Here is a 27710-nt window from a genome sequence, read left to right on the forward strand (position 1 = left end):
TCGCATTCCAGTTTGTTGTTATGCTGAAATTGCATGGGTGACTCCATTTTCAGCCAGGTGGACCCCCATGTTGAGTGAAGATATTTGATTACGGTGTCTAAACAAAGTAAACCCTGCAATATTGTTTGTATATGCGGCGGAAAACCAGAGTTTGATCATTGCTACTAACATTATTTGACTGATCCATAGAAATACAAAGACACACGCTGGACAGCTAGTACATTGTGGTATTTAAACATTTCTACAAAAATTTATCTGTGCATCAATATAATGAGTTGTATTCTCCAACAGTTTATTGAACGTAACTTCTTCTACAATACAATAGCTGGCTGTACAATAGATGTACATCGATCGAGTCAGATGTGGTTCCTCTCAGTCGACTGGTACTTCGATCGGCGGTGCAGTACAGCGACTTCGGTGATACCTTCTCGGAGACTGCTACAGCGGTTGCCATTATCAGTGGACGAAGACTGGTCTTCCTTCGACTGGCCGGGCCTATATAGTGAGCTGGAGCCAATAGAAACCCTGTGCAGGAATCCGTGGCTGGCTATCTCGCGGTGACCTCTGCAAGGAAAGGTTCCTATTAATCGACTGTAATCTTTGGCGTGTTTACCTGATGTCTTCGGCTGTTGGTTTGTTTCCCTCATAGCGTGGCTGTTATGCGGTGCTGCCTGCCATTTAGAGGAACCCGATGGCAGACAGTACACACCACTCTTCCTGGGGTTGGGGGGGGGGGGGGGGGGAGAGGAGGGCGACATCGTCCTGCTCGGCCATGGCGGCTTCGTGGAGGAGGCGGTGAAAACTCGCCCCAGCAGAGTAGGGCGCGGCGCGGTGGGCCAGACGTGCGGAGCTGCGTTGCGGAAGATACGAGGTGCCGGCCGCGACGGTGCCACGGGCATAGGTTCGTCGACGTCCGCGGGATGCTTCCCGGAAAATGGACTGCGCGGGTGTCGCTGGCTAGGCTGCGACACCGGCGGCGGCGGTGCCAAGGGCACGGGGGCATCGTCAACGATGGTGGATGGCGCAGCCGGTCGGGCCGGTGGAGGAGCCGGTGGAGCCAGCAGCCGCTGTGGAGACGACGGCTGTTGCTGCTGGACGGGGTCTGGCGGCCCTGCACGCCGACCACGGGTGGAAGGGAGCGCATCCGGGCGGCTGGAAAAAGGCGGCGGAGCTGTTTGCTGGAAAGAAGAGGCGGTCGGGAAACCCTGATACCAGCGCCTGAGTTGGTTGCGGTGGCGGCGGACCACTTTGTCAGCGATGCAGACATCAAAGAGCTGATGGCCTTGCGGCCAGACGATCACCCCCTGAATCCATCCAGCTCTCAGGCCGAAACCTCGCGCCCAGATAAGGGATCCAGGAACAAAGGGAGCCTGTGCAGTCGGAACCTGTCGTTTGGGTCCAGGCCGGAGGAGGTGCCAAAGGGTATGAGGTTGCCGGCCGTGCAAAAGTTCCGCTGGACTACGGAGGCCGATGGGCGTCGACCGATAGGAACTGAGGAACAACGTGCGCGACTCGTCCAAAGTGTGGGCGGAGGCATAATTTGTCACTTGGGTCTTAAATGTCCGGACGAGGCGTTCGGCCTCGCCGTTCGATTGCGGGTGAAAGGGCGCAGTGAGGACCTGTTGGATGCCATTGGCAGAACAAAATGTCGCGAATTCCTGGCTCCGGAATTTAGGGCCGTTATCGGTAACAATAGTTAGTGGCAACTCATCCGAGGAAAAACTTTCTGGAGAGCAGCGAGGGTCGCTTCCGAAGTGGGAATTGGATAGAAAAGCCACAGGACGTTCTGTCCCATTCAGAAGCTTGTGGGAGAGGACAGCCCTGAGCCCGTAATCAGACGTGTCCGTGGCCAGGAGCAATGGCAGAGACGGATCATATGGCATCAGGTGGGATTTTTTTTTTTTTTTTTGTGGTTTTAGGGCGCACAACTTCAATGGTCATTAGCGCCCTGACTACTCTAAGAATGCACCGCGAGGCACAAGTTGACCACAACAACTAAAAGGGAAAACACGATAAAACGATAAAAGACAGACTGACAGGCATAGGATTAAAAAACAGCATCATCAAATGTCCTTAGCGAGGTTTGTCAAATTGATAAAACGAAGAACACGAGCAGCTGCTCGTGGGTCATCCGCTAAAATGGCATCGAAAGTATTTGGCAGGTTAAGATCGAGGCGCAGTGTGTTAAGATCTGGACAGGACATTAAAATGTGTCTAACCGTCAGCAAGTGCCCACATGGGCAGAACGGCGCCGGCGCAGCCGTCAGCAGATGGCGATGGCTGAACCGGCAGTGTCCAATTCTTAACCGGGCTAAAACGACCTCCTCCCGCCGAGAAGGGCGTGAGGAGGACGTCCAAGCCACGGGAAGAGGTTTTAAGGCCCGAAGCTTGTTGTCGGTAAGTGCAGCCCAATCGGCATGCCACAGCGATAAGATGCGCCGACAAATGACCCTGCTAAAATCGGACGAAGGGACACAACAAGAAGCTGTCCGAGGCTGGAGGACCGCAGCCTTGGCCGCGGCATCTGCAGCTTCGTTCCCAGGGATACCGACATGGCCAGGAACCCACATAAAGCTAACTGGAGAACCGACGTCCACAAGCTGCTGAAGAGAGCGTTGGATCCGGTGTACGAAAGGGTGAACTGGGTACGGATCACTGAGGCTCTGGATGGCGCTCAGGGAATCTGAGCAGATGACATAAGCAGAATGTCGGTGGCGGCAGATGTAAAGAACAGCCTGGTAGAGGGCAAAGAGCTCAGCTGTGAAGACCGAACAATGGCCATGGAGCCGGTATTTGAAACTTTGTGCCTCGACAATAAAGGAACACCCGACCCCGTCATTGGTCTTAGAGCCATCTGTATAAATGAAAGTCATGTCGATGAACTTCGAACGAAGTTCCAAAAAACGGGAGTGGTAGACCAAACCGGGGGTGACCTCTTTTGGGAGCGAGCTGAGGTCAAGGTGAACGCGGACCTGAGCCTGGAGCCAAGGTGGCGTGCGGCTCTCGCCCACTCGAAAGGTTGCAGGGAGTGAAAAATTAAGGCGTTGAAGGAGGCGACGAAAGCGAACTCCAGGGGGTAGCAGGGCAGTGACATACAACCCGTATTGACGGTCAAGAGAGTCGTCAAAAAAGGAACGATAAGACGGATGGTCGGGAATTGACAGTAGCCGACAGGCATACCGACAAAGCAGTATATCGCGCCGGTAGGTGAGTGGCAATTCGCCAGCGTCAGCATGAAGACTCTCTATGGGACTGGTATAAAATGCTCCGATCGCAAGTCGTAAACCCCGATGTTGTATGGAGTTGAGGCGGCGTAAGATGGATGGCCGTGCAGAGGAGTATACGAAGCTCCCATAATCCAGCTTGGAGCGGACGATCGACCGATATAGACGAAGTAGGACGGTTCGATCCGCTCCCCACGACATACCACTGAGAACACGGAGGACATTTAAAGAACGGGTACAACGGGCGGCCAAATATGACACATGTGGAGACCAGCTAAGTTTCTTGTCAAATGTAAGGCCTAAAAATTTGGTTGTCTCCACGATTGGGAGAGCAACGGGACCGAGTCGTAAGGACGGTGGGAGAAACTCTTTGTAGCGCCAGAAGTTAATACAGACCGTCTTCTAGGCAGAAAAACGGAAGCCATTGGCGACACTCCAGGAGTAAAGACGGTCAAGAGAACGCTGAAGACAGCGCTCCAGGACACGTGTACACTGCGCGCTGCAATAGATGGTAAAATCGTCCACGAACAGGGAGCCTGATACATCAGCTGGGAGGCAATCCATTATTGGATTGATCGCGATGGCGAAGAGAGCGACGCTCAAAACTGAGCCCTGTGGCACCCCATTCTCCTGGCGAAAGGTGTCGGACAGGACAGAACCCACACGTACCCTGAACTGTCGATCCATTAAAAAGGAACGAATAAAAAGAGGGAGGCGACCGCGAAGGCCCCATGTACGCATGGTGCGGAGAATGCCCGCCCTCGAACAGGTGTCGTAAGCCTTCTCCAAATCAAAGAACACAGCCGCGGTCGGGCGCTTCCGCAAGAAGTTATTCATAATGAAGGTCGACAAGGTAACCAGATGGTCAACAGCAGAGCGGCGCCTACGAAATCCACATTGTACATTGGTAAGTAGGCGTCGAGACTCGAGCAGCCAAACCAATCGAGAGTTAACCATTCGCTCCATCACTTTACAGACACAGCTGGTAAGCGAGATAGGTCGATAACTGGAAGGCAAGTGCTTGTCCTTCCCCGGCTTAGGAATCGGGACAACAATAGACTCGCGCCAGCATGCGGGAACATGTCCCTCAATCCAGATGCGATTGTATGTACGAAGAAGAAAACCTTTACCCGCAGGAGAAAGGTTCTTCAGCATCTGAATATGAATAGAATCTGGCCCTGGAGCGGAGGACCGTGATCGGCCAAGTGCGTTTTCGAGTTCCCGCATGGTGAATGGGCCATTATAACTTTCACAATTCGAGGAGCGGAAGTTAGGTGGCCTAGCCTCCTCTGCCTGTTTGCGGGGCAGGAAGGCAGGGTGGTAATGAGCGGAGCTCGAAACCTCTGCGAAAAAGCGGCCGAAGGCATTGGAGACAGCCTCAGGGGCCACAAGGACGTCATTCGCGACCTTCAAGCCAGAAACTGGTGAGTGGACCTTAGTGCCAGATAGCCGGCGCAGGCTACCCCAGACAACAGAAGAAGGAGTAAAACTGTTGAAGGTGCTTGTGAAATCAGCCCAGCTGGCTTTCTTGCTTTCTTTGATAATACGACGACACTGAGCACGTAATCGTTTATAATTGATACAATTCGCCACTGTAGGGTGGCGTTTAGCATCAGGTGGGAGGCTGATTGCAACTGGCGTTTGAGGGTGGAATAGGCCGTCTCACAAGCAGGGGTCCAACTCAAGGAGACATTTTTGCGGCATAAGTGATATAAGGGGGCCGCCACCTGAGCGGCCGATGGAAGGAACTTCCGGTAATACGATATTTTTCCAAGGAAGGATTTCAGCTGATGGATGTCCCGTGGGGGAGGCAGGCGGTGTATGGCGTCCACATAGGAAAATGACGGAGCGATGCCTTTATGTGAAATAACCTGTCCTAAATAGGAAATAGAAGGTTGAAAGAAGGAACACTTCACCTTACTGCATTTTAGCCCAGCCTGGCAGAGGCAAAGAAACAGCTGAAGCAAATTGGTAAAATGGGCTGCAGCAGTAGGGCCCGTAACGACAATGTTGTCGAGGTAATTAATGCAACTGGGAATGTCCTGCAGAAGTTGTTCCAAGAAGCATTGGAAAATGGCCGGGGCGCTAGCCAGGCCGAACGTGAGGCCAGCGGGCATATTCAGAACAGTGAGGGTTTGAGAAGCTTTATCCAAATGAACCTGGAGGTACGCCTCAGCCAGTCAATTTTGGTAAAGTAACGACCACCAGCCAATCGATGGAAGAGATGATCAGACCGAGGGAGTGGAACATCGTCCACCTGGAGCTGGGTGTTGAGGGTCGCCGAAAAGTCCCCAAAGAGACGGAGGCACCTGCCTGGCTTTTGGACGATGACGAGAGGTGTTGCCCAGGGGCTGAACTGAACAGGCTGTAGCACCCTTTCCTTTTGCAGACGGTCCAATTCGTCGTGCAGTGGCTGCTGGAGAGCTACGGGGACCTGCCTAACCTGGAAGTATCGAGGGCAGGCTGACTGCCAGAGGTGGAGCGTTGCTGCAAACCCCTTGGTGCACCCAATGCCGGGGGAGAAGCTATCCTGGAATTCGGTGCAGAGGGAGTCAACTTTGGGAAACGGCAGCTCTGAAGAAACCAGATGTACATGATCATCGATCCTGAACCCGAACATTTGGAAAGCATCCAACCCAAACAGATCGGTAGCATTGGAACTGTTGACTGCCAGAAAAGAAATCGTATGACTGACAGATTTGCAAGAAACCACCGTCGTGAACTGCCCCAACAAGGCGATTTCCTGTCTGTTGTATGTAAGTAGGCGTCGAGGGGCCGGATGAAGGCTTGGCGCTCCTAAAACGGTCTAGGTAGTGTAATTGAGCAGGGATACCGCAGCCCCTGTATCCACCTGCAGTCGAACTGGCTTACCCAATAGGGTGACATCAATATACAGTTTTGGGGACGCCAAAGACACAACTTGGTTGATGTCCACGGACGCCTTGGTGTCAGAGTGCCTGGAGATTGGCGCCGTGGCAGAGCGACAGACAGAGGCAAGGTGCCCGTCCCGACTGCAACGGCGACACGTCGCCCAGCGGTCAGGACAATCCTCCTGTTCATGCTGGGAATAGCATCCTGGACATGATGGAAGGCATAGGGGTTCTCTGCGGCGGCGTTGCTGGCCCCGTGAGAGCTGCTGGTTGTCTTCCTTGAACGACCGTCTTTTTTTGTTTTCCGTACGCCGAGAAGATGCCGGTGCGGTGCGCTGGGGAGTGCGGTGTGAAGGTGCGTATACGGCCGCAATGTCCTCCTGGACGTCGGAAGTCTCTTCTCGGACGACTGCGACGTCGCTCCACGTTTCCAATCTGTGGTCAGCTGCAGTGGGAACTTCAAACTTGAATGCAAGGTCTATGATTTGATCTAGCGAAGGGTCCTCCAACTTTAAAGCGTCGTGGCAGAAAGCCGCGTCTGGGGCAGCTTGGATCAGGTGATCCCAGACCACGTCATCTGCGTAAGATTCCCGGTGTATGCGGGCGTCAAAGTTGCACTTCCGAGAGATACCTTTGAGTTCAGCAGTCCATTGTCGGTACGTCTGATCGGGTTCCTTTCGACTCTGGTAAAATTCCACTCTTGCTGCCATGACGTGATATCTGCGGCGATAATAGGAGGTGAGACACTCACATATGGCTGTGAAGGTAAGACTGTCAGGATCACATGGCTTGAGTTTCGTCAGGAGCTCGTACATACGGGAGACCTTCCAAGAAAGAAAATAGGCTCTCTGATCATTTTCCTGGGATACCTGATGAATCCAGAAATGTTGACGAATCCTCTTTTCATATGTTTCCCTATCTTCAGCGTCTTCATCGAATGCTGGGAACGCTGGCGGTGTCGGTGGTGAAGACTTTGAATTTCAGCAATCAGTTGCTGCTGCAGTATTGCGAAATGTTGAAAAAGTTGATTCAGTACCTGCTGCACTGATAGATTCTGCTGCTGCAGTTGTGATTGTGCTTGTTGTTGTTGTGGTTCCATCTTCTTTGGGTTGTCGAATCCTTACTCATCGCTACTTTTGTATTCTCCAACAGTTTATTGAACGTAACTTCTTCTACAATACAATAACTGGCTGTACAATAGATGTAGACTTCCGTCGATCTAGCCGGAGCTGTGGTTCCTCTCGGTCGACTGGTACTTCGATCGGCAGTACAGTACCGCGGCTTCAGTGATATCTTCTCGGAGACTCTGCTACAACGGTTGCCATTAGCTTTGACCGGTCGGGCCTATATAGAGAGCTGGAGCCAATAGAAACGCGGCGTAGGTATCCGTGGCCGGATATGTCGCGGTGACCTCTGCAAGGAAAGGTTCCTATTAATCAACTGGAATCTTCGGCGTGTTTACCTGATGTCTTCAGCTGTTGGTTTGTTTCCCTCATAGCGTGGCTGTTATGCGGTGCTGCCTGCCATTTAGGGGAACCCAATGGCAGACAGTACGTGAGTGTCCTTCAGTTGTGAGCAGGACCAGTGCAGCTGACGTATTACCCCACTACACGTCAATCATACCGGGTATATCGGGAGAAAATTTAGCGACAAAACATAGTCCTGGAATTACGTTGACGGTGGGCTGTATCTTCCCGTGTTCCCAGACAGAATGTAAAAACATGTAGCTCTCACAATATTACATCGCTATGTCACAGTAAGACTCATGAACAGATGCGGAACTACTCCGAAGTAAACGCGTCCTCACCACACACAAACGAAACTGAGTAAAGACCACAGTGTAGGAAAAAGAAACTATTTACGTACGCGAAGTCATATACTCACAGAGTCACAGTACAATAAATCGCGAGCTTAGAGAGTTGCAGAGATTGAGGACCGTTTGTCGATAACACTATTCTCCAAAGACTGTGTGGATTCAAACAGCGCACAACACACTCACAATGAGCTCTGTAGAAACAGGCTGCACATACCCGATAACACTGCAATCGGCACCATATTTGTGATGAAATGCTGTTCCTCTCTGCAGGTGCTACTGCTGCAGCAGTGAACCATGAGGTTTCACGTTGCCATTGCGAGCCTGTGGTCAGCCGTGGGAATACTGAAGGCGGCAGCCATTCGTCACATCTCCGAATGTGTTGCCGCTACCTCTAAGCTGGTTGAGAGAAAGTATTGGAAGCGGCCTACGCAAAACTGGAAAATTGGGGGGACTCAGCGACCTGTGTGCGCCATTAGGAGTAACGGACAAGAAATTTCTTTCATATCCACCTGTGTGTCAGAAGACTATGGCTCCAAGGCGGCCGATAAGGAGCCATATCTGAACAACACCCACACACTAGCGACGCGCTCCAATCGCAGGAGGATGTTTCGATAAGGCTAACAACGTGGCACCTGCCGAAAGTACAGAGAATTCTTTATCAATAAAAACGCACTGAAATTAATGATGCATTAAAACTACACCCTTTTACAACATCTACACATCCATCTCAACGTATCAGATGTATTCCAGTCTCATGAATCAGAACAATAAAAAGACGTCACGGTCAACAACATCTAATCGAGTATTACTGCCCCAGTAGACAAAGTGCAAGAAGATCTTTGGGCTACATGTGTCTATATGAAAGCTTTAATAGGTTACGGCCTAAGTCTCCTCGACAAACAATTCCAACGTAACCTATCAGGAAGGTATAATTTGGTCTATATAGTAACCAGTAATGCAGCCACGAATTATCGTTGCGTTATCAGAATTATTTTCTAAATTTTTTTGCCATATTCATCCACATCTACAGGATTACTCTGCTATTCATAATAAAGGGCCTGGCAGAGGGTTCAATGAACCTCCTTCAAGCTGTCTCTTTACCGGTCCACTCTCGAACGGCGAGCGGGAAAAACGAGCACAATTTTTTCTGTGCGAGCCCTGATTTCTCTTATTATATCATGATGATCATGTCTCCCCATGTAGGTGGGTGCCAACAGAATCTTTTCGCAATTGGAGGAGAAAACTGTGGTGTCACCGCCAGACACCACACTTGCTAGGTGTTAGCCATTAAATCGGCCGCGGTCCGTTAGTATACGTCGGACCCGCGTGTCGCCACTATCAGTGATTGCAGACCGGGCGCCGCCACACGACAGGTCTAGAGAGACTTCCTAGCACTCGCCCCAGTTGTACAACCGACTTTGCTAGCGATGGTTCACTGACAAAATACGCTCTTATTTGCCGAGACGATAGTTAGCATAGCCTTCAGCCGCGTCATTTGCTACGACCTAGGAAAGCGCCATTACCAGTTACTATTGATACTGAATCATGTACAGTCAAGAGCGCCGCTCCTCATTAATGGATTAAAGTTAAGTATTCCACCAGCAACGTCCGTTTTTCTGAAGTCTAATTTCCTTGGCCTGTTCCAGACCTCACGCCAGCCTGCGTGAGCTAAAACGCGTGCCTTTCGGCTTCCACTAATAATACGGTGTTGGCTCTCCTGCCAACCCACAACAAAAACTTGTGATTAAAATTTCATGAGAAGATCCCGCGCAACGAAAAACGCCTATGTTTTAATGATTGCCACTCCAATGTCTGTGGTACTATCTTCTCTATTTCGCGATAATACAAAATGAGCTGCCCTTCTTTGAACTTTTTCGATGTCATCCGTCGGTTCCACCTGATGCGGATACCACACCGCATAGCAGTACTCCAGGATAGGGCGGAGAAGTAGACCTGCTACACCTTCTAAGTGTTCTGCCAATAAATCGCAGCCTGCCGGAGTGGCCGAGCGGTTCTTGGCGCTAGAGTCTGGAACCGTGCGACCGCTACGGTCGCTGGTTCGAATCCTGCCTCGGGCATGGATGTGTGTGATGTCCTTCGGTTAGTTAGGTTTAATTAGTTCTAAGTACTAGGGGACTGATGACCTCAGAATTTAAGCCCCACAGTGCTCAGAACCATTTGAGCCAATAAATCGCAGTCTTTGATTGCCTCTATTCACATTTTCTATGTGATCGTTCCAATGTATTTTATTTGAAATAGCAATCTCTAAGTATTTAGTTGAAGTTACAGCCTTCAGATTTGTTCGACTTTTGGGGCAATCGAAATTCAGCGGATTTTGAGAGCTCGTTTCTCTGGATGGGGCAGGATAAGGTTACGATTGTGGATGGGGCCGTAATCAGTTACTCTCGGTTGCGCAACAAATACGTGAACTTTATTTAAAGAAATTATAATTTTAAAACAATCTCTTAAAGTCACAATTGACTATGATAGCACAGAAAAAAAATTCAACAATTTTAGCCCCGAAGGCCAGCAACAATAACCTCAAACAACAAACGGCTGAAGGCCTGAAATAAAAGTCTGAAGAACAATTCTAAATAGCACTTTTAAAATAAATAGCTTGCTTTTAAAATAAATAGCTTGCTTTTAAAATAAATAGCTTGCTTTTAAAATAAATAGCTTGCTTTTAAAATAAATAGCTTGCTTTTAAAATAAATAGCTTGCTTTTAAAACAGATTTGCTTAAAAACCTTACTGTAACATGTCTGAAGGCCTTATCACCAAAGAAGTGAAATTATTGCTCGGCTGAAGGTCATATCAATAATAAGAGATTTACAAATATCTTTAAAACAAACATCACAATCTAAGGAATCAAGACAAGCGGTTCTCAGCAAGTGTTCCAAGGGCCTTGGAAGGTAAATCAAACGTAAGGTACGGTGAGACAGGCAGCCAAGAGTTGTATTCACGTAACAGGATGACAACTAAAACTACTGAAACTAGGGGCACAAACGCTCCGACCGAAAGACTAACCAGTCTGCCTAACGTCCAATCACCGGTACAACGATGGAATATTTTTAGGCAAGGGCGAAGAGACAGACAGCACTACGTCTTCAGAAAACACCCAAGGCCGAAGGAAACACCAGGACCGACGTAGTAGATCTCTGCCCCCCCCCCCCCCCCACACACACACACACACACACACACACAAAAATATGCACAGTACAATACAAGAAGTTGTCAAACTACACGCCGTGTCGGACAGCATCAACACGACGAGGAAAGGCACACCACCTCCAGGGCAGGTAACTGGGGCGTTAGCGGCCACAAGGCAGAAAATACCACTGGTTGTACTTCACTAACAAGAATAATACTAAATTCAGTGATGAATAACAAATAGAGAAAGACGGCTGCAATGTTTCACCGCCTCTGAACACTTCACTTGTTGGCGCCAGGGTCAGCGGCCCTGGAAGCAACAACCCGCCTGCAAAAGTCGAGATCTCAGTATAGTCAAGGTTGCATTAGCAGTTAACTCTTCACTCAAACGTCCAGGGTTCGGTGTGCAACGAAGTCGTCGCTCTCGCAGCTACCCCTCATCGATCCGGCAGTGGCAGCACGCCGCCAGCAACCCCGGCTTGCCCCTCGCGCTGCATGGACCTGCTCGCTGCTGCGCCCCCAAACGACCTCATGTCCGTTCACCCTCCCACTCACACCAAATCCAGTACGCAGACAGCATTAAAATAACTGCTCATTCAAAACCACGAGATACACACGGAGCCCGGAAAACAATTACGACAACAATTCACAATACTAAAACGAGTCACTATGAAACAACATGGACGAATTAGAAGTCGGCACGAACACAGAGAAGCCAGAAGCGGTCGGAAGACCAAATGTACGTCGTCCGCTGCGACGACCGACCGAACGACCAACCAACAGTCGTCTCCACTCAAGTCAGGCACAGGAAAGATTCCAGTATAAATCTTCGACTGACAACTTATTTCCATGAGATCACTTCGACGGCCACCCCCCCCCCCCCCCCACGCACACACACACACACACACACACACACACACACACACACACACACACACACGTGAAAGTTGCACTACTCAAATATCACGACCCATTCAACTAAAACTCGCTGAATCCGGTCCTTGACGTGGTCGTGCACTCTCGCGACCACACCCTTCCGCCGGACAGTGGATGTGTGTCGCCAGCGGTCGGGCGAGCACTGGCTGTCCGGACCTCACTGCTGCTCTCTCCCAAATCCTCTTGTTCAACACACGACGGCCCGGAAATACTACAGGCTGCTCCAAAGACGGTACCACAGTAAGCGCTATCGACAAGCGCTGCTGCTGCTGCTGCTGCTGCTGCCACTCACGGACAGACAACGCGAGCAAACGTAGCGGCGCCAGTGAACACAATAAGAAAACGAGGCGCCACTATCGCTATTACAAGATGCCAGGCTATGATCCTGATCAGTTACCGCTTAGCAGCCAGCTATTGTTGCTCGAGCATCACATTAGCGAAGCTGTTACTTCACGTCATCAAGAGAAACAAGAATATTCATATCTTCAGTATCATTGTCGTCCAATTGTTTTGATTGTGATTATTGCGTCTGCTGACTCATCAAGTAAATATAATAGTCGTAGTGATGGGTGTGCAATAAAAATTAAGGTAATTGCGGGTAATGCTGTTCAGATAGTTTCAATTAATGTCCATGATGTATATTTCGGTTTGTATAGCTCTCTGTGGATCGGAGTATGGAAACAGATCCCTTCATCTGGCAGGTAGGTTAGAAAATTTAAAAAAGGAAATGGACAGGTTGAAGATATAGCAGAAATTAGAGAGGTTTGGTGGCAGGAGGATGAGGGCTTCTGGTCCGGCGAATAAAGGGTTATAAATACAAAGTCAAATATGGGTAATGCAGGAATGGTTTAGTAACGAATAAGATGGGTGGTTGTTTGAGGTTTAAGGGACCAAACAGCAAGGTCATCAGTCCCTTGTTTCAAATATGCTCCATTCCGCTAATGCGACATCTCAGGAAAGTCAGAACAATAAAACGGAAAAAGGTAAATACGTAAAAGGGCAGACATGTTGTCATTGGTAAAAACAAAATGAGGGAAGTCGGCAAGAGAACGAACCCAACGCTATGCTGAAGCAGCATAGGCAAGACCACCTGTGACTTAAAACGTGCAACCGCTAGAATGTAGAAATACGTATGGGAAAAGGAGACTAACCAATCCTTAAAAAACAAAGAGGTAAAAACAGAGTAAAAGGGGAAGAAAAGAGGATCTCGGTCAGGGAGGTGAATCGGGAATCTCCCAACATGGCTTACAGTGGGAGACACCCAAACACTCACCGCCCTGCCCCAACACCAGAGAGAGATTAAAAACCTTAAAACTGAGAATAAGAACCACTTTCCCAGAGGAAACCGAGAACCAGAGAGACCATCCGGGAATCGTCAGCCAACATCAAAGGTAAAGTGCAGGGGAGTCTGTACTTAGCACGCAGAGCCAAAAGAAGGGGGCATTCAACCAAAATGTGGGCTACTGACTGGAGGGCTCCACAACCACAAAGTGGGGGTGGCTCATCACGCAAAAGAAAACCATGGATCAGCCTGGTATGGCCAATGCGGAGACGACACAGTATGGTTGAGTCCTTTCGGGAGAGGCGAAAGGAAGAACGCCACGGGCCTGGTGTCACCTTAATCGCACAAAGTTTATTAGACAGGGGAGTAGCCTCCCAAGAATTGGCCCATGACTGTGCGAAGTGGGATTTTACGTGAAGCCGTAAATCCGCTGCAGGAGGGGCTACAGAAAACGGGGGTAAGTAACTGCTCCCCCAGCCAAACGATCAGCGAGCTCATTACCCGGGATACCCACATGGCCAGGGACCCAAAGGAAGTCAATAGAACAAGCAGCATGGTGAATATCAGCAAGATGTTCATGGATGGCAGAGACCAAGGGATGGCGCGAAAAACACCGGTCAATAGCAAGAAGGCCACTCATCGAGTCCATACATAACAAAACGCGGTTGTGTTGGGACTGTTAAACAAAGCTAAGGGCCTGGTAAATTGCCATCAATTCCGCAGTAAACACCCCACATGTGGGTGGCAGCAGATGATTTTCCGTTCCAACAGAGGACTTGAAGGCATACCCAACATGATCAGCAGACTTAGAGCCATCAGTGTAAAGAACAACAGGATCACGAAACTCCCATAAAATTTGGCGGAAAAAGGAACGCAACACCACCAGGGGGATGGAATCCTTCGCACCTCCATGGAGATCCATCCGAATTCGAGGCCGAGGAACTAACCAAGGAGGGGCGGAGGGGAGGGAGCGAGGAAGACAGGAAAAAGAAGGAAGCTGAAAATCACGGCAAAGAGACGCAAGGCGGAGCCCAACCGGTAAACCCGCCCAAGGGCGGGAGTCGGGTGTGCGACGTCCATGGTCTTGGAACAGGATAGAATAGGAAGGATGATTGGAGAGGAACGGATAGTGAGTGCATAAGACACCAAAAGCTGGGACCGCCGAACAGAAAGGTGGGAGGGGGGGATCCCAGCTTCAACCAGGAGACTATCAACAGGGCTAGTAGGGAAGGCACCGGTGGCCAAACGGATACCACGATGGTGGACTGGATCCAGCACGTGCAGTGTGGAAGGAGCAGCTGAACCATAAACTTGACAACCACAGTCCAAGCGAGACAGAAATAGAGCATGATAAAGACGGAGAAGGAGGGAACAGTCCGCACCCCAAGAGGAGTGGGCAAGGGAGCGAAGGACAGTGAGTTTACGGAAACATCCTACCTTCAGGAGTCTCATAAGGGGCAGCCAAGTGAGCTTGTTGTCGAAAAAAAGACCCAGGAAACGAAACTGTGGGACCACAGGCAATCGCTGTGCAGCGACATAGAGCTCTGGATCATGGTGGACCGTAGTACGGCGACAGAAGTGGCCCACCCGCGATTTTAAAGGAGAGAATTGAAACCCGTGTGCGAGGGTCCATGCAGGGGCACGCCGTATAGCCACCTGGAGCTGCCGTTCTGCAGATGCCATCGAGGAGGAACTAACCCAAACGCAGAAATCATCCACATTCAGGGCATGGGCGACCAAGGGACCGACAGAGGCCCCAAGTCCATCGATAGCAATGAGGAAAAGAAGGACACTCAAGACAGAACCCTGTGGGATGCCCGTCTCCTGGGTCTGTGGAGAACTGAAGCAGTACCAACTGGAACTGGCGGATAAAAATCGGTAGTGGGCCCCAAAGACCCCACTGATGAAGGGAAGTAAGATGTGATGGCGTCAAGCCGTGTCATAGGCCTTGCGAAGGTCAAAAAACACTGCAACCAAATGGCGGCGCTGGAAAAAGCCTGCCGAACTACGGATTCCAAGCGAAGTAAATTATGGATTGGAGGCCATCCCTCTCGAAAGCCACACTGGTAATTGTACAAGAGATTCCGAGATTCGAGGACCCAATTGAGCCGACATGCTACCATCCGTTCAAGTAACTTACAAACAACATTGGTCAAACTAATTGGCCGATAGCTGTCAACAGATAGGGGGTTCTTACCAGGCTTAAGAACAGGAACCACAATGCTATCCCCCCACTGAGAAGGAAGTCATCCTGGAGCCAGATATGGTTAAACACCTGAAGAAGATGTTGCCGTTGTGGAGCACTGAGATGTTGAAGCAGTTGGTTATAAATGGAATCTGGGCCAGTGGCCCTATCATTAGAAGAAGATAGAGCAGAAAGAAATTCCCATTCAGCAAAAGGTTCGTTGTAAGATTCTGACTCACAAGGGATGAAACATAAGGTGGAAGCTTCAGCTCGCTGTTTTTGGTGAAGGAAAGCAGCTGGATAGGAGGCTGACGCTGATGCCACAGCAAAATGGGTCGCAAGATGTTCTGCAAGAACTAATGGGTCCGTACAAATGCCATCTGGGAGGTGAAGGCCTGGGAGGGTGGACGGCCGATGGCAACCTTGGAGACAGCGAAGTGTAGCCCATACCCATGACAGAGGAACAGTAGAACCAAGGGAAGAAACGAATCGTTCCCAACATATGCGCTTGCTCTGTTTGATTAAATGACGGGCTTTACCGCGGAGGCGTTTAAAGTTAGTAAGGCTGGATATGGATGGGTGCCTCGTAAGGTGTTGCAAAGCTCGACGGCTATCATGGATGGCAATGGCAATGGCCGTACTCCACCATGGGACTTGCCAGCGACGAAATGGTCCAGAAGAGCGCGGGACAGCAAGGCTAGCAACGCCAAAAATCGCCTCAGACACGTCAGGTAGGACGTCATCAATACGACACGAAAGAGAGGGAGAAAACACGTTCTTTGCAGTGTATAGAGGCCAATCGGCGCGTCGGAAAGACCAACGAGGTAACCTGTCCATCGGGGAGCGGGAAGGGATAATCAACGGGAAATGGTCACTATCCAAAGGTCGTCGTGTGGCGACCAGTGTAATGAAGGGAGGAGAGAGTGAGAAGAAAGACAAAGTTCAATGGCAGAAAATGTACCATGACCGGCACTGAAGTGAGTAGGGGAGCCATCATTAAGAAGGCACAGGTCGTGGTCTGCAATAAATTGGTCTATAAGATGACCTCGTCTAGATGGAAAGGCACTGCCCCACAAGGGATGATGAGCATTAAAATCCCCAAGGAGGAGGAAGGGAGGAGGAAGTTGCTGAAGAAGGGCAGTTAAGGCAGCAGGTGTAAGAGTGCTGTCAGGAGGGAGATAAAGATTGCAAACTGTGACCGCAGAGTCTAAGTGGACCCTAACAGCAACTGCTTCCAATATAGTTTGAAGAGGAATCCACGTGCTAGCAATGTCTGTACAGACCAACGTACAAACGCCACCAGAAGCCCACAGAGGTCCAACCCGATTTCGACAGAAAACACAGAACCCACGGAGGGTCGGTGAGTGAGCATCAGTAAAATGAGATTCCTGGAGAACCACACAAGCTGCAGAGTAGGACGAAAGAAGGGATTTCAATTCCAGAAGGTGACGATAGTATCCATTACAATTCCATTGGAGAACCACAGAACGATGGTTTAAATGGGGGCTGAACACGCTAAATCTAGTCATACCGCCGGGTCCCCACCCGTCACCGACAAGGAGGGGGCGACATCCATGAACGACAGGTCAGAATCCGGTTGTGAAGTCGGGGAAGGGACCTCCGGTGACACCAGAGGCTCTTTGTCCCGGGACTTATGTTTCTTCTTCTTTTCAGGCTGAAATCGAGGAGGGCTGTGTGGCATAAAGGAGCCAGCTGCAGCAAGATCAGGAACAGAAAGAGACCGGGCGACCTGGGGGCCGACAGACCGCGGCTCTCGCGGTCGTCGCGCGGCAGCAGACCTTTGGCTTGGAAGGTGCCGGGAAGGGGCATCCCGGGAGAGGCGCCCTTGACCGGCAGACGCCGAAGGAGTGGGACACTTCTCCGGCTGGGGAGGGGGAGCAGCGCCCATAGGAGGAGGTGTGGGAGCCGCAGGGGAGGGGGGGAGGAGAGGGGTCCGCGATGGGGGTAAGGAAGGGGGAGGAAGGGTTGTAGGTGTAACCAAGGCATAACTAGATGTCATGGACACAAGGTGAAGTCGTGTATATTTCTTACAGACCTCTGTGTAGGTTAAACGATCGAGGGACTTATACTCCTGTATCTTCTTTTCCTTCTTATATACTGGGCAATCTGGTGAACGTGGAGAATGACTACCATGACAATTTACACACACAGGAGGGGGAACACAGGGACTCACCTCATCGAGTGGACGTCCACAGTCACCACAGAGAGGGGCCTGTGAACAGCGGGAAGACATGTGGCCAAAACGCAAGCACTTAAAACACCTCATAGGAGGTGGGATGTACAGCTTCACATCACAGCGATAGACCATAATCTTAACTTTCTCCCCTTCAAAAGCCAGGATAAAGGCACCAGTATCAATACGATTGTCTTTAGGACCCTTCTGAACACGCCAAACAAAGTGAACACCACGCCGTCCGAGATTGTCCCGAAGTTCATCAGTTTGAAGGATGAGGTCCCTGTGAAAAAACACACCTTGTACCATATTTTGAGACTGTTGGGGGGTAATGGACACAGGAATTGTGCCAAGATGGGTACAGGCACGAACGGCCGCAGATTCGGCAGCTGAAGCAGTTTTTTTCGGCAACGAACCCGACCGCATTTTGCTCAGGGAGTCCACTTCGCCAAGCTTGTCTTCAATGTGTTCCACAAAGACTAAAGGTTTGACACTGGTGAAAGTATCTCGATCAGTCCTGGTGCAAACTAGATAACAGGGGAAAGGTTTTGCCCCTAGCCGATGGGACTGACCCTCTTCCCAGGGGGTAGCCATGGAAGGGAAGGCCAAAGGGGCAAGAGAAGCAGCACTTGAGGAATCAGTTCCATGCAGAGAGATGGCCGCAGAATAACAGCCTGAGTTCTGGACCCGTACGCATTTCATTTGCATAGCGTCCGCCCACTCTGATCAGGGGCTCTCCTCACGGGGAGCAACCAGCCACAGCAAGGGCCGTCTGGCACGCCGGCCATTGCTGGGGGTTCCGATGCTCCAGGATGACGAGCAACCACTCCAAGGCATGCATGAGGAGGTCACAGCTCAGGTATCAGAAGTGTGATCCCTGTGTGTTCAGGGGGCTCAACCAAAAGGGTACATAGCGACCCCACCACACGGGCTGGCTACCGTGCTGGCTATGCACCCTAGTATCAGACAACGACGTGAAAGAAAAGGTGGAATGTACTAGGAGGGCGCACGTCGGAGACACTAGGTAAGATGCTCTTCCCAAATGGCTCACACTATGGAGGAGGCATTTTGTAGTGGATGTCAAACCCCAGAGGAGACCAAGGAATGCCAAAAGGAGGAGACGATTATGCAACGAAGCCGAATTGGAAAACCAAAAGAACCAGGAGGATAGCGGGGGCCAACATAAGCAAGGACACCAATAGAGGGAGAGGAGAGGGCGAGGGGAAGGGAGAGAGAGGGGGGGAAGGGGGAGAGAGAGGGGGGGAAGGGGGAGAGAGAGGGGGGGAAGGGAGGGAGAGAGAGGGGGGGAAGGGAGGGAGAGAGAGGGGGGGAAGGGAGGGAGAGAGAGGGGGGGAAGGTAGGGAGAGAGAGGGGGGGAAGGTAGGGAGAGAGGGGGGGAAGGGAGGGGGAGAGGGGGGGGAAGGGAGGGGGAGAGGGGGGGGAAGGGAGGGGGAGAGGGGGGGGAAGGGAGGGGGAGAGGGGTGGGAAGGGAGGGGGAGAGGGGGGGGAAGGGAGAGGGAGAGGGGGGGGGAAGGGAGAGGGAGAGGGGGGGGAAGGGAGAGGGAGAGGGGGGGGAAGGGAGAGGGAGAGGTGGGGGGAAGGGAGAGGGAGAGGTGGGGGGAAGGGAGAGGGAGAGGTGGGGGGAAGGGAGAGGGAGAGGTGGGGGGAAGGGAGAGGGAGAGGTGGGGGGAAGGGAGAGGGAGAGGTGGGGGGAAGGGAGAGGGAGAGGGGGGGGGAAGGGAGAGGGAGAGGGGGGGGAAGGGAGAGGGAGAGGGGGGGGGAAGGGAGAGGGAGAGGGGGGGGAAGGGAGAGGGAGAGGGGGGGGAAGGGAGAGGGAGAGGGGGGGGAAGGGAGAGGGAGAGGGGGGGAAGGGAGAGGGAGAGGGGGGGGAAGGGAGAGGGAGGGGGGGGAAGGGAGAGGGGGAGGGGGGGAGGGGGAGGGAGAGGGGGAGGGGGGGAAGGGAGAGGGAGAGGGGGGGGAGGGAGAGGGGGAGGGGGGAAGGGAGAGGGAGAGGGGGGGAAGGGAGAGGGAGAGGGGGGAAGGGAGAGGGAGAGGGGGGAAGGGAGAGGGAGAGGGGGGAGAAGGGAGAGGGGGGAGAAGGGAGAGGGGGGAGAAGGGAGAGGGGGGAGAAGGGAGAGGGGGGAGAAGGGAGAGGGGGGAGAAGGGAGAGGGGGGAGAAGGGAGAGGGGGGAGAAGGGAGAGGGGGGAGAAGGGAGAGGGGGGAGAAGGGAGAGGGGGGAGAAGGGAGAGGGGGGAGAAGGGAGAGGGGGGAGAAGGGAGAGGGGGGAGAAGGGAGAGGGGGGAGAAGGGAGAGGAGAAGGGAGAGGGGGAGAAGGGTGAGGAGAAGGGAGAGGAGAAGGGAGAGGAGAAGGGAGAGGAGAAGGGAGAGGAGAAGGGAGAGGAGAAGGGAGAGGAGAAGGGAGAGGAGAAGGGAGAGGAGAAGGGAGAGGAGAAGGGAGAGGAGAAGGGAGAGGAGAAGGGAGAGGAGAAGGGAGAGGAGAAGGGAGAGGAGAAGGGAGAGGAGAAGGGAGAGGAGAAGGGAGAGGAGAAGGGAGAGGAGAAGGGAGAGGAGAAGGGAGAGGAGAAGGGAGAGGAGAAGGGAGAGGAGAAGGGAGAGGAGAAGGGAGAGGAGAAGGGAGAGGAGAAGGGAGAGGAGAAGGGAGAGGAGAAGGGAGAGGAGATGCATCCCTGGAGATAAAGAAGGCTGCACTGGCTCGGGGCCCCGTGCTCGCCACGTACGTATCCACAACATCGCCTGCAGCGCCTCTCCTGGACTAGTGACCATTTGAGTTGGATTCTAAATGACTGGACAACTGTGTCGTGGTCGTATGAGTCCCAATTTCAGTTGATAAGAGCCGATGGTAGGATTCGACTTGGGCCCCACAGACCCAAGTTGTCAACAAGGCGTTGTGCAAGCTGGTGTAACGGTGCAGGCTATGTTTACATGGGACGGACTGGGTCCTCAGGACCAATTGAACCTATCAGTGGCTGTAAATGGACATGTTTGGCTACTTGCATATCATCAGCAGCCACTGACGGACTTCGAGGTCCCAAATAACGGTCAAATTTCTATGGATTACAATGCGCCACGTTATTGGGCCACAACTATCTGTGACTCGTTTGAAGAACATTCTGGACAATTCGATCGAATGATTCGATTGCCCAGATCGCCTGACACGAATCCCATTTAGGGGACATACAGACAGATCACTTCGTGCACGAAATCCTGCAATGGCAACACTCCCGCAATTATGGGCGTCTATAGAGGCAGCATGGCTAATTATTTCTGCAGGGGACTTCGAACATCGTGTTCAGTCCATGTCACATCCAATAGCTGCATTACGTCAGGCGGAAGGAGATCCGACAATTTTAGGAGGTATCCCTTGACTTTTGCGACCTCCGAGTAGTGACGAAGCCCACACCTCTCTCTGAATTTTTAGTGAATGAGAATATCCTGGGAGAAAACTGGTAAGCATAGTTTTCCCAGTATGTCACGGTAAGAAACTTATTGGCTGTTGTACCCGTCCGCGTCGGGCGCGAGGAAACCATAGACGACAAACGTAAGCAAAAAATATGAGAAAATGAAATTAATTACAGTACTGGCCATTAAAATTGCTACACCACAAAAATGACGTGCTACAGACGCGAAATTTAACCGACAGATGCTGTGATATGCAAATGATTAGCTTTTCAGAGCATTCACACAAAGCTGGCGCCGGTGGCGACACCTACAACGTGCTGACATGAGGAAAGTTTCCAACCGATTTCTCATACACAAACAACAGTCAACCAGCGTTGCCTGGTGAGACGTTGTTGTGATGCCTCGTCTCAGGATGAGAAATGCGTACCATCACATTTCCGACTTTGATAAAGATCAGACTGTAGCCTGTAGCGATTGCGGTTTATCGTATCGCGACATTGCTGCTCGCGTTGGTCGAGATTCAATGGCTGTTAGCAGAATATGGAATCGGTGGGTTCAGGAGGGTAATATAGAACGCCGTGCTGGATCCCTACGGCCTCGTATCACTAGCAGTCGAGATGACAGGCAGCTTACCCGCATGACTGTAACGGATGGTGCAGCCACGTCTCGATCCCTGAGTCAATAGATGGGGACGTTTGCAAGACAACAACCATCTGCACGAACAGTTCGACGACGTTTGCAGCCGCATGGACTATCAGCTCGGAGACCATGGCTGCCGTTATCCCTGACGCTGCATCATCACAGACAGGAGCGCCTGCGATGGTGTGCTCAACGACGAACCTGGGTGCACGAATGGCAAAAAGTCATTTTTTCGGGTGGATCCAGGTTCTGTTTACAGCATCATGATGGCCGCATCCGTGTTTGGCGACATCGCAGTGAACGCACATTGCAAGCGTGTATTCATCGTCGCCATACTGGCGTATCACCCGGCATGATGGTATGGGGTGCCATTGGTTACACGCCTCGGTCACCTATTGTTCGCATTGATGGCACTTTGAACAGTGGACGTTAGATTTCAGATGTGTTACCACCCGTGGCTCTACCCTTCATTCGATCCCTACGAAACCCTACATTTCAGCATTATAATGCACGACAGCTTGTTGCAGGTCCTGTACGGGCGTTTCTGGGTACAGAAAATGTTCGACTGCTGCCTGGCCAGAACATTCTCCAGATCTCTCACCGATTGAAAACGTCTGGTCAATGGTGGCCGAGCAACAGGCTCCCCACAATACGCCAGTCACTGCTCTTGATGAACTGTGGTATCGTGTTGACGCTACATGGGCAGCTGTACCTGTACACGCCATCCAAGCTCTGTTTGAGTCAATGCCCAGGCGTATCAAGGCCGTTGTTACGGGCAGAGGTGGTTGTTCTGGGTACTGATTTCTCAGGATCTATGCACCCAAATTGCGTGAAAATGTAATCACATGTCAGATCTAGTATAATATATTTGTCCAATGAATACCCGTTTATCATCTGCATTTCTTCTTGGTGTAGCAATTTTAATGGCCAGTAGTGTATTTCTGATAACCGATGCAAATTGAGCATCTGTTTACATCACCGTCGAATAACATCGTGAAGCAGAACACCACCAGTCCACTGAAACGACAACCTGTGTCATTGTCTCACGTTAATGGACCGATCAGCTTAATACTATTCTTATGTAAAGATATACGCAACAAATGAAAAGAAATGATCGGCAATTTGATCTCTGAGTGGTTCGACCTGGAGATATTCAAGTAAGTAACGAAAGACACGTAATATATCCGGTGGTTCTACCCTCGAACAATTCTTCAGTTATGTTTTATTTACTGGCTGTGAATAGTGACAGAAATATTCGTACATAATCCTAGTTGTTATCACAGGACTCAAGAGGTGTGCTTTTTCTAAATAAACGCGATTCATACATTTCCCTTAATATCGTATGTTTAACTAAATACGAAGGACCACAGGAGCAGATGCTTACCCTCTGTAGAATCCGACAGAGAAAACGCCACCATCAGGCGAGGATAGATGAAGTACGTAACGATCGCTTATTTCTTCACCGTCACTATGTATTTTGCATTTGCCGCTTCGCTCACTTACCAAGTGTCTATCCAAACGATTTTAATTACAAAACATTTCTTTGTATAAAAAAAAAACAGAAGACATTTTTCGGTACTATAAATTACAGTATTAATAGACTTCTATAAATACGTTTTTGAAATCACTTTGGGGGCAAGGCATAAACGTCTTTCACAGATGATGAGGATATATTATGTGTTGTAAGCCCAATGAATGAATGAATGAATGAAGTTATATGATGAACAGAACATACTTTATGCAATCAGTTACCAGCTAGTACTTAATTGTTCGTTTAAATATTTTTCAAAATAATTTTACTCTTTTTTTAATGTATTGGTTATGTATGATTTTCTGATGGCAAATTATTTTCAGAAATATTCTCATTTGCTTGAGTTGTATAATAACCAAATAAAGTTTACTTGCGCACTGATCAATAAACTGTCATTATTATAAGGCTTAGTTTTCAGGATTGGATGAGAACTTTTTTTCAATATTTACATTTGACTGAGGCAAAAGTGAATAGTTGTGTTTACGTGGCATTATACTTTGTTTCCATTCCTCCCAACGGGAAAAAACTCAGCGAGGGATAAAATTTCCATCCAGTTTTGTTTAAAATAAAGTTTGCTTCATATTTACAACCGCTACGTAATAGAATTACACACAAAATTGTTTTGCTTTAATTATGTTATCAATATTATTGTACTGATTGTTTTCAAGTCCGAGCTATTTTTGGCTCAACAGTTTACAAACTGCAGTAAAGTTCTTAAACTTTAGTGTGATACAAGTCAGCGTTGAAGCCTTAATTGTAAATTTCATTTGATACGACTCTCTATGTAATTGATACGGAGCTCACATCACACGGTCGGCGGCTCCTATCATCTGTTCTGTTGCGGCTCTGCCGCTACACCAACCGCTTCATAGGAACAAATGCCTGCTGCTGGTACCAAGGTTAGCACGATGTGTCGCGGGCTGCGCTTCTGCTTTTCACCTCAGCATCGTTTATACGAAACAAATTAAGTGCAGCATCACAGAGACAAAACATTTGTTATCCACTATACGGCACTGAAAAGAGTTTTGCTTAGCATATTTGTCTAGTCAGTTGTTTAATGTAGTTTATACGCAGTTACTACTGTTCGTTCATTTCAAAGTAAGAACACGTTTCCTTGTTGGCAACACTGTCAGCGGTCAGAGCGCTGCATGACATCCACTACACAGTACACTACAGAATTACTGTTAGCCTGTTGCACATAGTTCAGCTCTCAGCGAATCATATTATAAAACTGTCTACGACAAACGGTAGTTTAGCGTTCTTGTAGGGCACAGGTTATTTATTCAGTCCTTGAAGTTTTTGTACTTTAAACGCGCACAACCATACGTGACAATTGTGGACTTGTTAAGCACTGTTACTGAATACCACAACGGCAGACAGCAGTTCGCTTTGTTAGTACCACGTTTATCAGACGCGTTTATTTGTGGTTCGGTGCGAGAACACTTATGAAGATACACTTGGTTAAAAGCGTTCGTGCATACTTCATCCGATTACCTCCATAATCCGACGCAGCAGAGGTGAGTACAGATTCACGTACTACTATGGGCTTTCACATGTTGTATTTGCTTATGCTTGCGTAGCCTTTCAGTATGTGCTGAGTTCCACAGTGGGTTTTAAACTGCACTATCTACAGAATCATTGTGTCTCTTTTCTCAGGAGCTTCTGTGTACGTTGACAATCAAATAGTTGCTGTGCAAGTATTTTGTTCTCATGCAAGGTGAAGCTTAATACAACACTTGAATTATTTGTATATTAATATCTCTCTTTTTTTATTTTAGCGGTGGAGCTATGTAACAAGATTTATATGTTCTCATAGTACTCGCTCATGTACTTAGTTACTTGGTTTAGTGGCCTGATGTTTACATGTGAAATATATTTCATAAAAGAAAAACTTTTTTCTTTTCGTACATGGCATCGCTATACGACCTTTACTTCCATAGAAATTACGGTGTCTACGCAATAAGCGAAAATTACCACAGGAAAAAAAATGGGTAAATAAACCGTCCGCCGCGTGCGCGAATCAAACATGGGCATCCAGACACACACACAAAGAGAAATTTTGTGTAACTACGAGATTGACAAGACTCAATAAGCAACTCATTTCCTAGATTTTTGTATTAGTACTATGTGCTTGCTTTATTTATGTAGAAAAATTCACAAGAAAATAATTACTGGCTCCTGCCAAAACTTAGCAACTACGTTTATAAAAATAAGCTAAACATAAGCCATACACAATTACAGATTTGTGCCTTGCTTGCATAGCTAAAGATTTTTATTTCTCTTGCTTGCTGGTATATCCTACCCATACTGGTTGTGCTTACAGTAAAAGTGTGATTTTATGGTGTACATTTTAATATTCATTCCCATACCATGTATCTGTCATAAATTAGTACTTTCCCAAATTATTTTGAATTAACTATTGTACTGTTCAGAACATATTTAAAATTCCTAGCTTTACACGCCACTGTGGTTAAACCATGAAACAAAGCGTACTTCTACTGCTTCAAAGCTTGTGTCCAAATCTTGATCAGTTGTTATACAAATATATTTGCATATATACATTAGTCCATGAGATTAGTACAGCCGATCATCTGTCCGAGACTGTCATGAATTAAACAGAAATATTTATATCTATAATTACAAGAGGTTCACTTAACTTTGAAGGATCATGCTTTAAAATTAGAAAAGTTTTTTTTCATTTTTAGAAGAGAAATTCGCCGGACTGACTACAAAATGCCATCCTAACTATTAATACTATATATGCAATAGAAATTGCACCACCTTTCCTTAGGCCCAGGGAAAGCAATATGTCACATGACAGTACTGTATGTGCAGACGAAGTTGGTAGTCGGCGCATGACTGGTGTGATTGACCTGAAGGCATTTCGCAATTACAGTTGCCACTGCGCGCAGTGTCAACTTAGTTTGCGCCTATGATACATCTCATAAGGGACTACGTGCGCATGATATTCGTACCCCTTGATACCAGGATTATGCGGTAAGACATTTGAATATTTATTCAGCAAATCAGCTAGTTCAGCCTTTTGTTGTTCTGTTAAATGCCCTGATTCGCCTATTTTCGTTTGAATATGGGATAAAATATCCATGGCATCTCCTGTATTCTGACATTCTAGTGCATTATGAACACAGTACTGCCCACTACTAGTGGACAGAGCCTTAGTTTTTATCAGTTTGAGACATTGGCCTTCACTTTTTCGCAATACCTACCATGACATGATGTTTTCCTTAAGAAACTTACAACTTGTTCCGTTCAGATGGTCGATCTTTGCGTCCCCTCTTCGCAGAAATCCCATGCCTACCAGACAGGAAACAGACAAATTCTTGACAGTGAGAAACGTTGAGCCCGCGCCGAATAATGCTGCGCGAACGGCTGGGCACGTTTGGGGAGAGTGGTAGTGGTGGTGGTGGGGGTTATGGGCACGCCCTGTAGAGGAACTCCACAGCGCTGGAGGGGGAGTGCGTTCTAAACTGAAGCGTACGCTCAAAATTTTCGTTTAGTGTTAAGTGGAGCCCTCACTTGTATGGTGACCATTCGAAAAGCTCTGCCACCTCTGCTTTCGTTAATATCAAAAAAGAATTCCGCTGAATTGGTTTTCGCCTGGTTTATTAACCATTTGTAATTTTCAGAGAAGCATCATGAGTGCCGAATTTTAATAATACCTGTACTTTTCACTTGTTGCCCTGTTAAAACCTGCTTCTTTTGCCAGAGCACAGCAGAGTTTACAGTTTCACCTCACAAACATGTTGTGCAGAGAGAATTCCGAAACAGTGGCTCATGAAGTTGAAGTAAGGAACTGAGGAAAAGTAAGATCGGTAGCTTATGAAAAACCACACCCGCGGTATAAATATAAACGTGTACTGTCTAATATTGTTCCGAAACCTATAGCATGTGCTTTCTTCGAGAAAGTCCAGTTCGTGGAATAACACGGTAAATGAAGTTCTGCATAATAAACATAAGGAAAAATAGTCTCTTTGCGTTTTATCATTTGCCAAAATCTCATTTCGATATCTCAAACAGTTGAGGAAATATAAGAGATGATGTTGATATTACACTGTGGCTTCATTGATACGTCAGAGCAGTTTTTTCGAGATCCATGATAGACACCAAGTCCCAAGTCTAAACAAAAATTCAGTATGTTAGCTAAATTTAATACACCGCTATAATATAATGTAGTATGCACCGAAAGTTAACATCATAGCGACTCTTGTTTTTCAATGCAAACTTTTTTGAAATTCGTGCAGCGCCTTACTTCCATGCAAATATTCAACTATGACTATTAAGGAAATTATGTGCACACATTATGTAGATGATACTACTGTTCGGACCTCACGTTCCACAGTCACCTAACTAATTGTCCCTTGGCACCAGTAGCACCGGAGACTACACAGTTTTGGAATGGCATTATCGGTACACTAGATTTACTAGTTACACTTTTGAAAATT

At 49.0% G+C, this 27710-nt stretch overlaps 1 protein-coding gene across 1 annotated transcript in view; it reads left to right on the forward strand.

The window, feature by feature from the left end:
• The first annotated feature begins 920 nt into the window (after positions 1–920).
• The window catches only part of LOC126440173 (uncharacterized), a 43169-nt gene continuing 16379 nt past the window's right edge, over positions 921–27710 (forward strand). The window contains exon 1 of the mRNA XM_050090613.1: positions 921–1422. Coding sequence (XP_049946570.1) covers positions 921–1422 — 502 coding nt within the window. The remainder of the gene's footprint in view (positions 1423–27710) is intronic.

The sequence above is a fragment of the Schistocerca serialis genome, unplaced genomic scaffold (assembly GCF_023864345.2).
Source record: "Schistocerca serialis cubense isolate TAMUIC-IGC-003099 unplaced genomic scaffold, iqSchSeri2.2 HiC_scaffold_1353, whole genome shotgun sequence".
NCBI lineage: Eukaryota > Metazoa > Arthropoda > Insecta > Orthoptera > Acrididae > Schistocerca > Schistocerca serialis.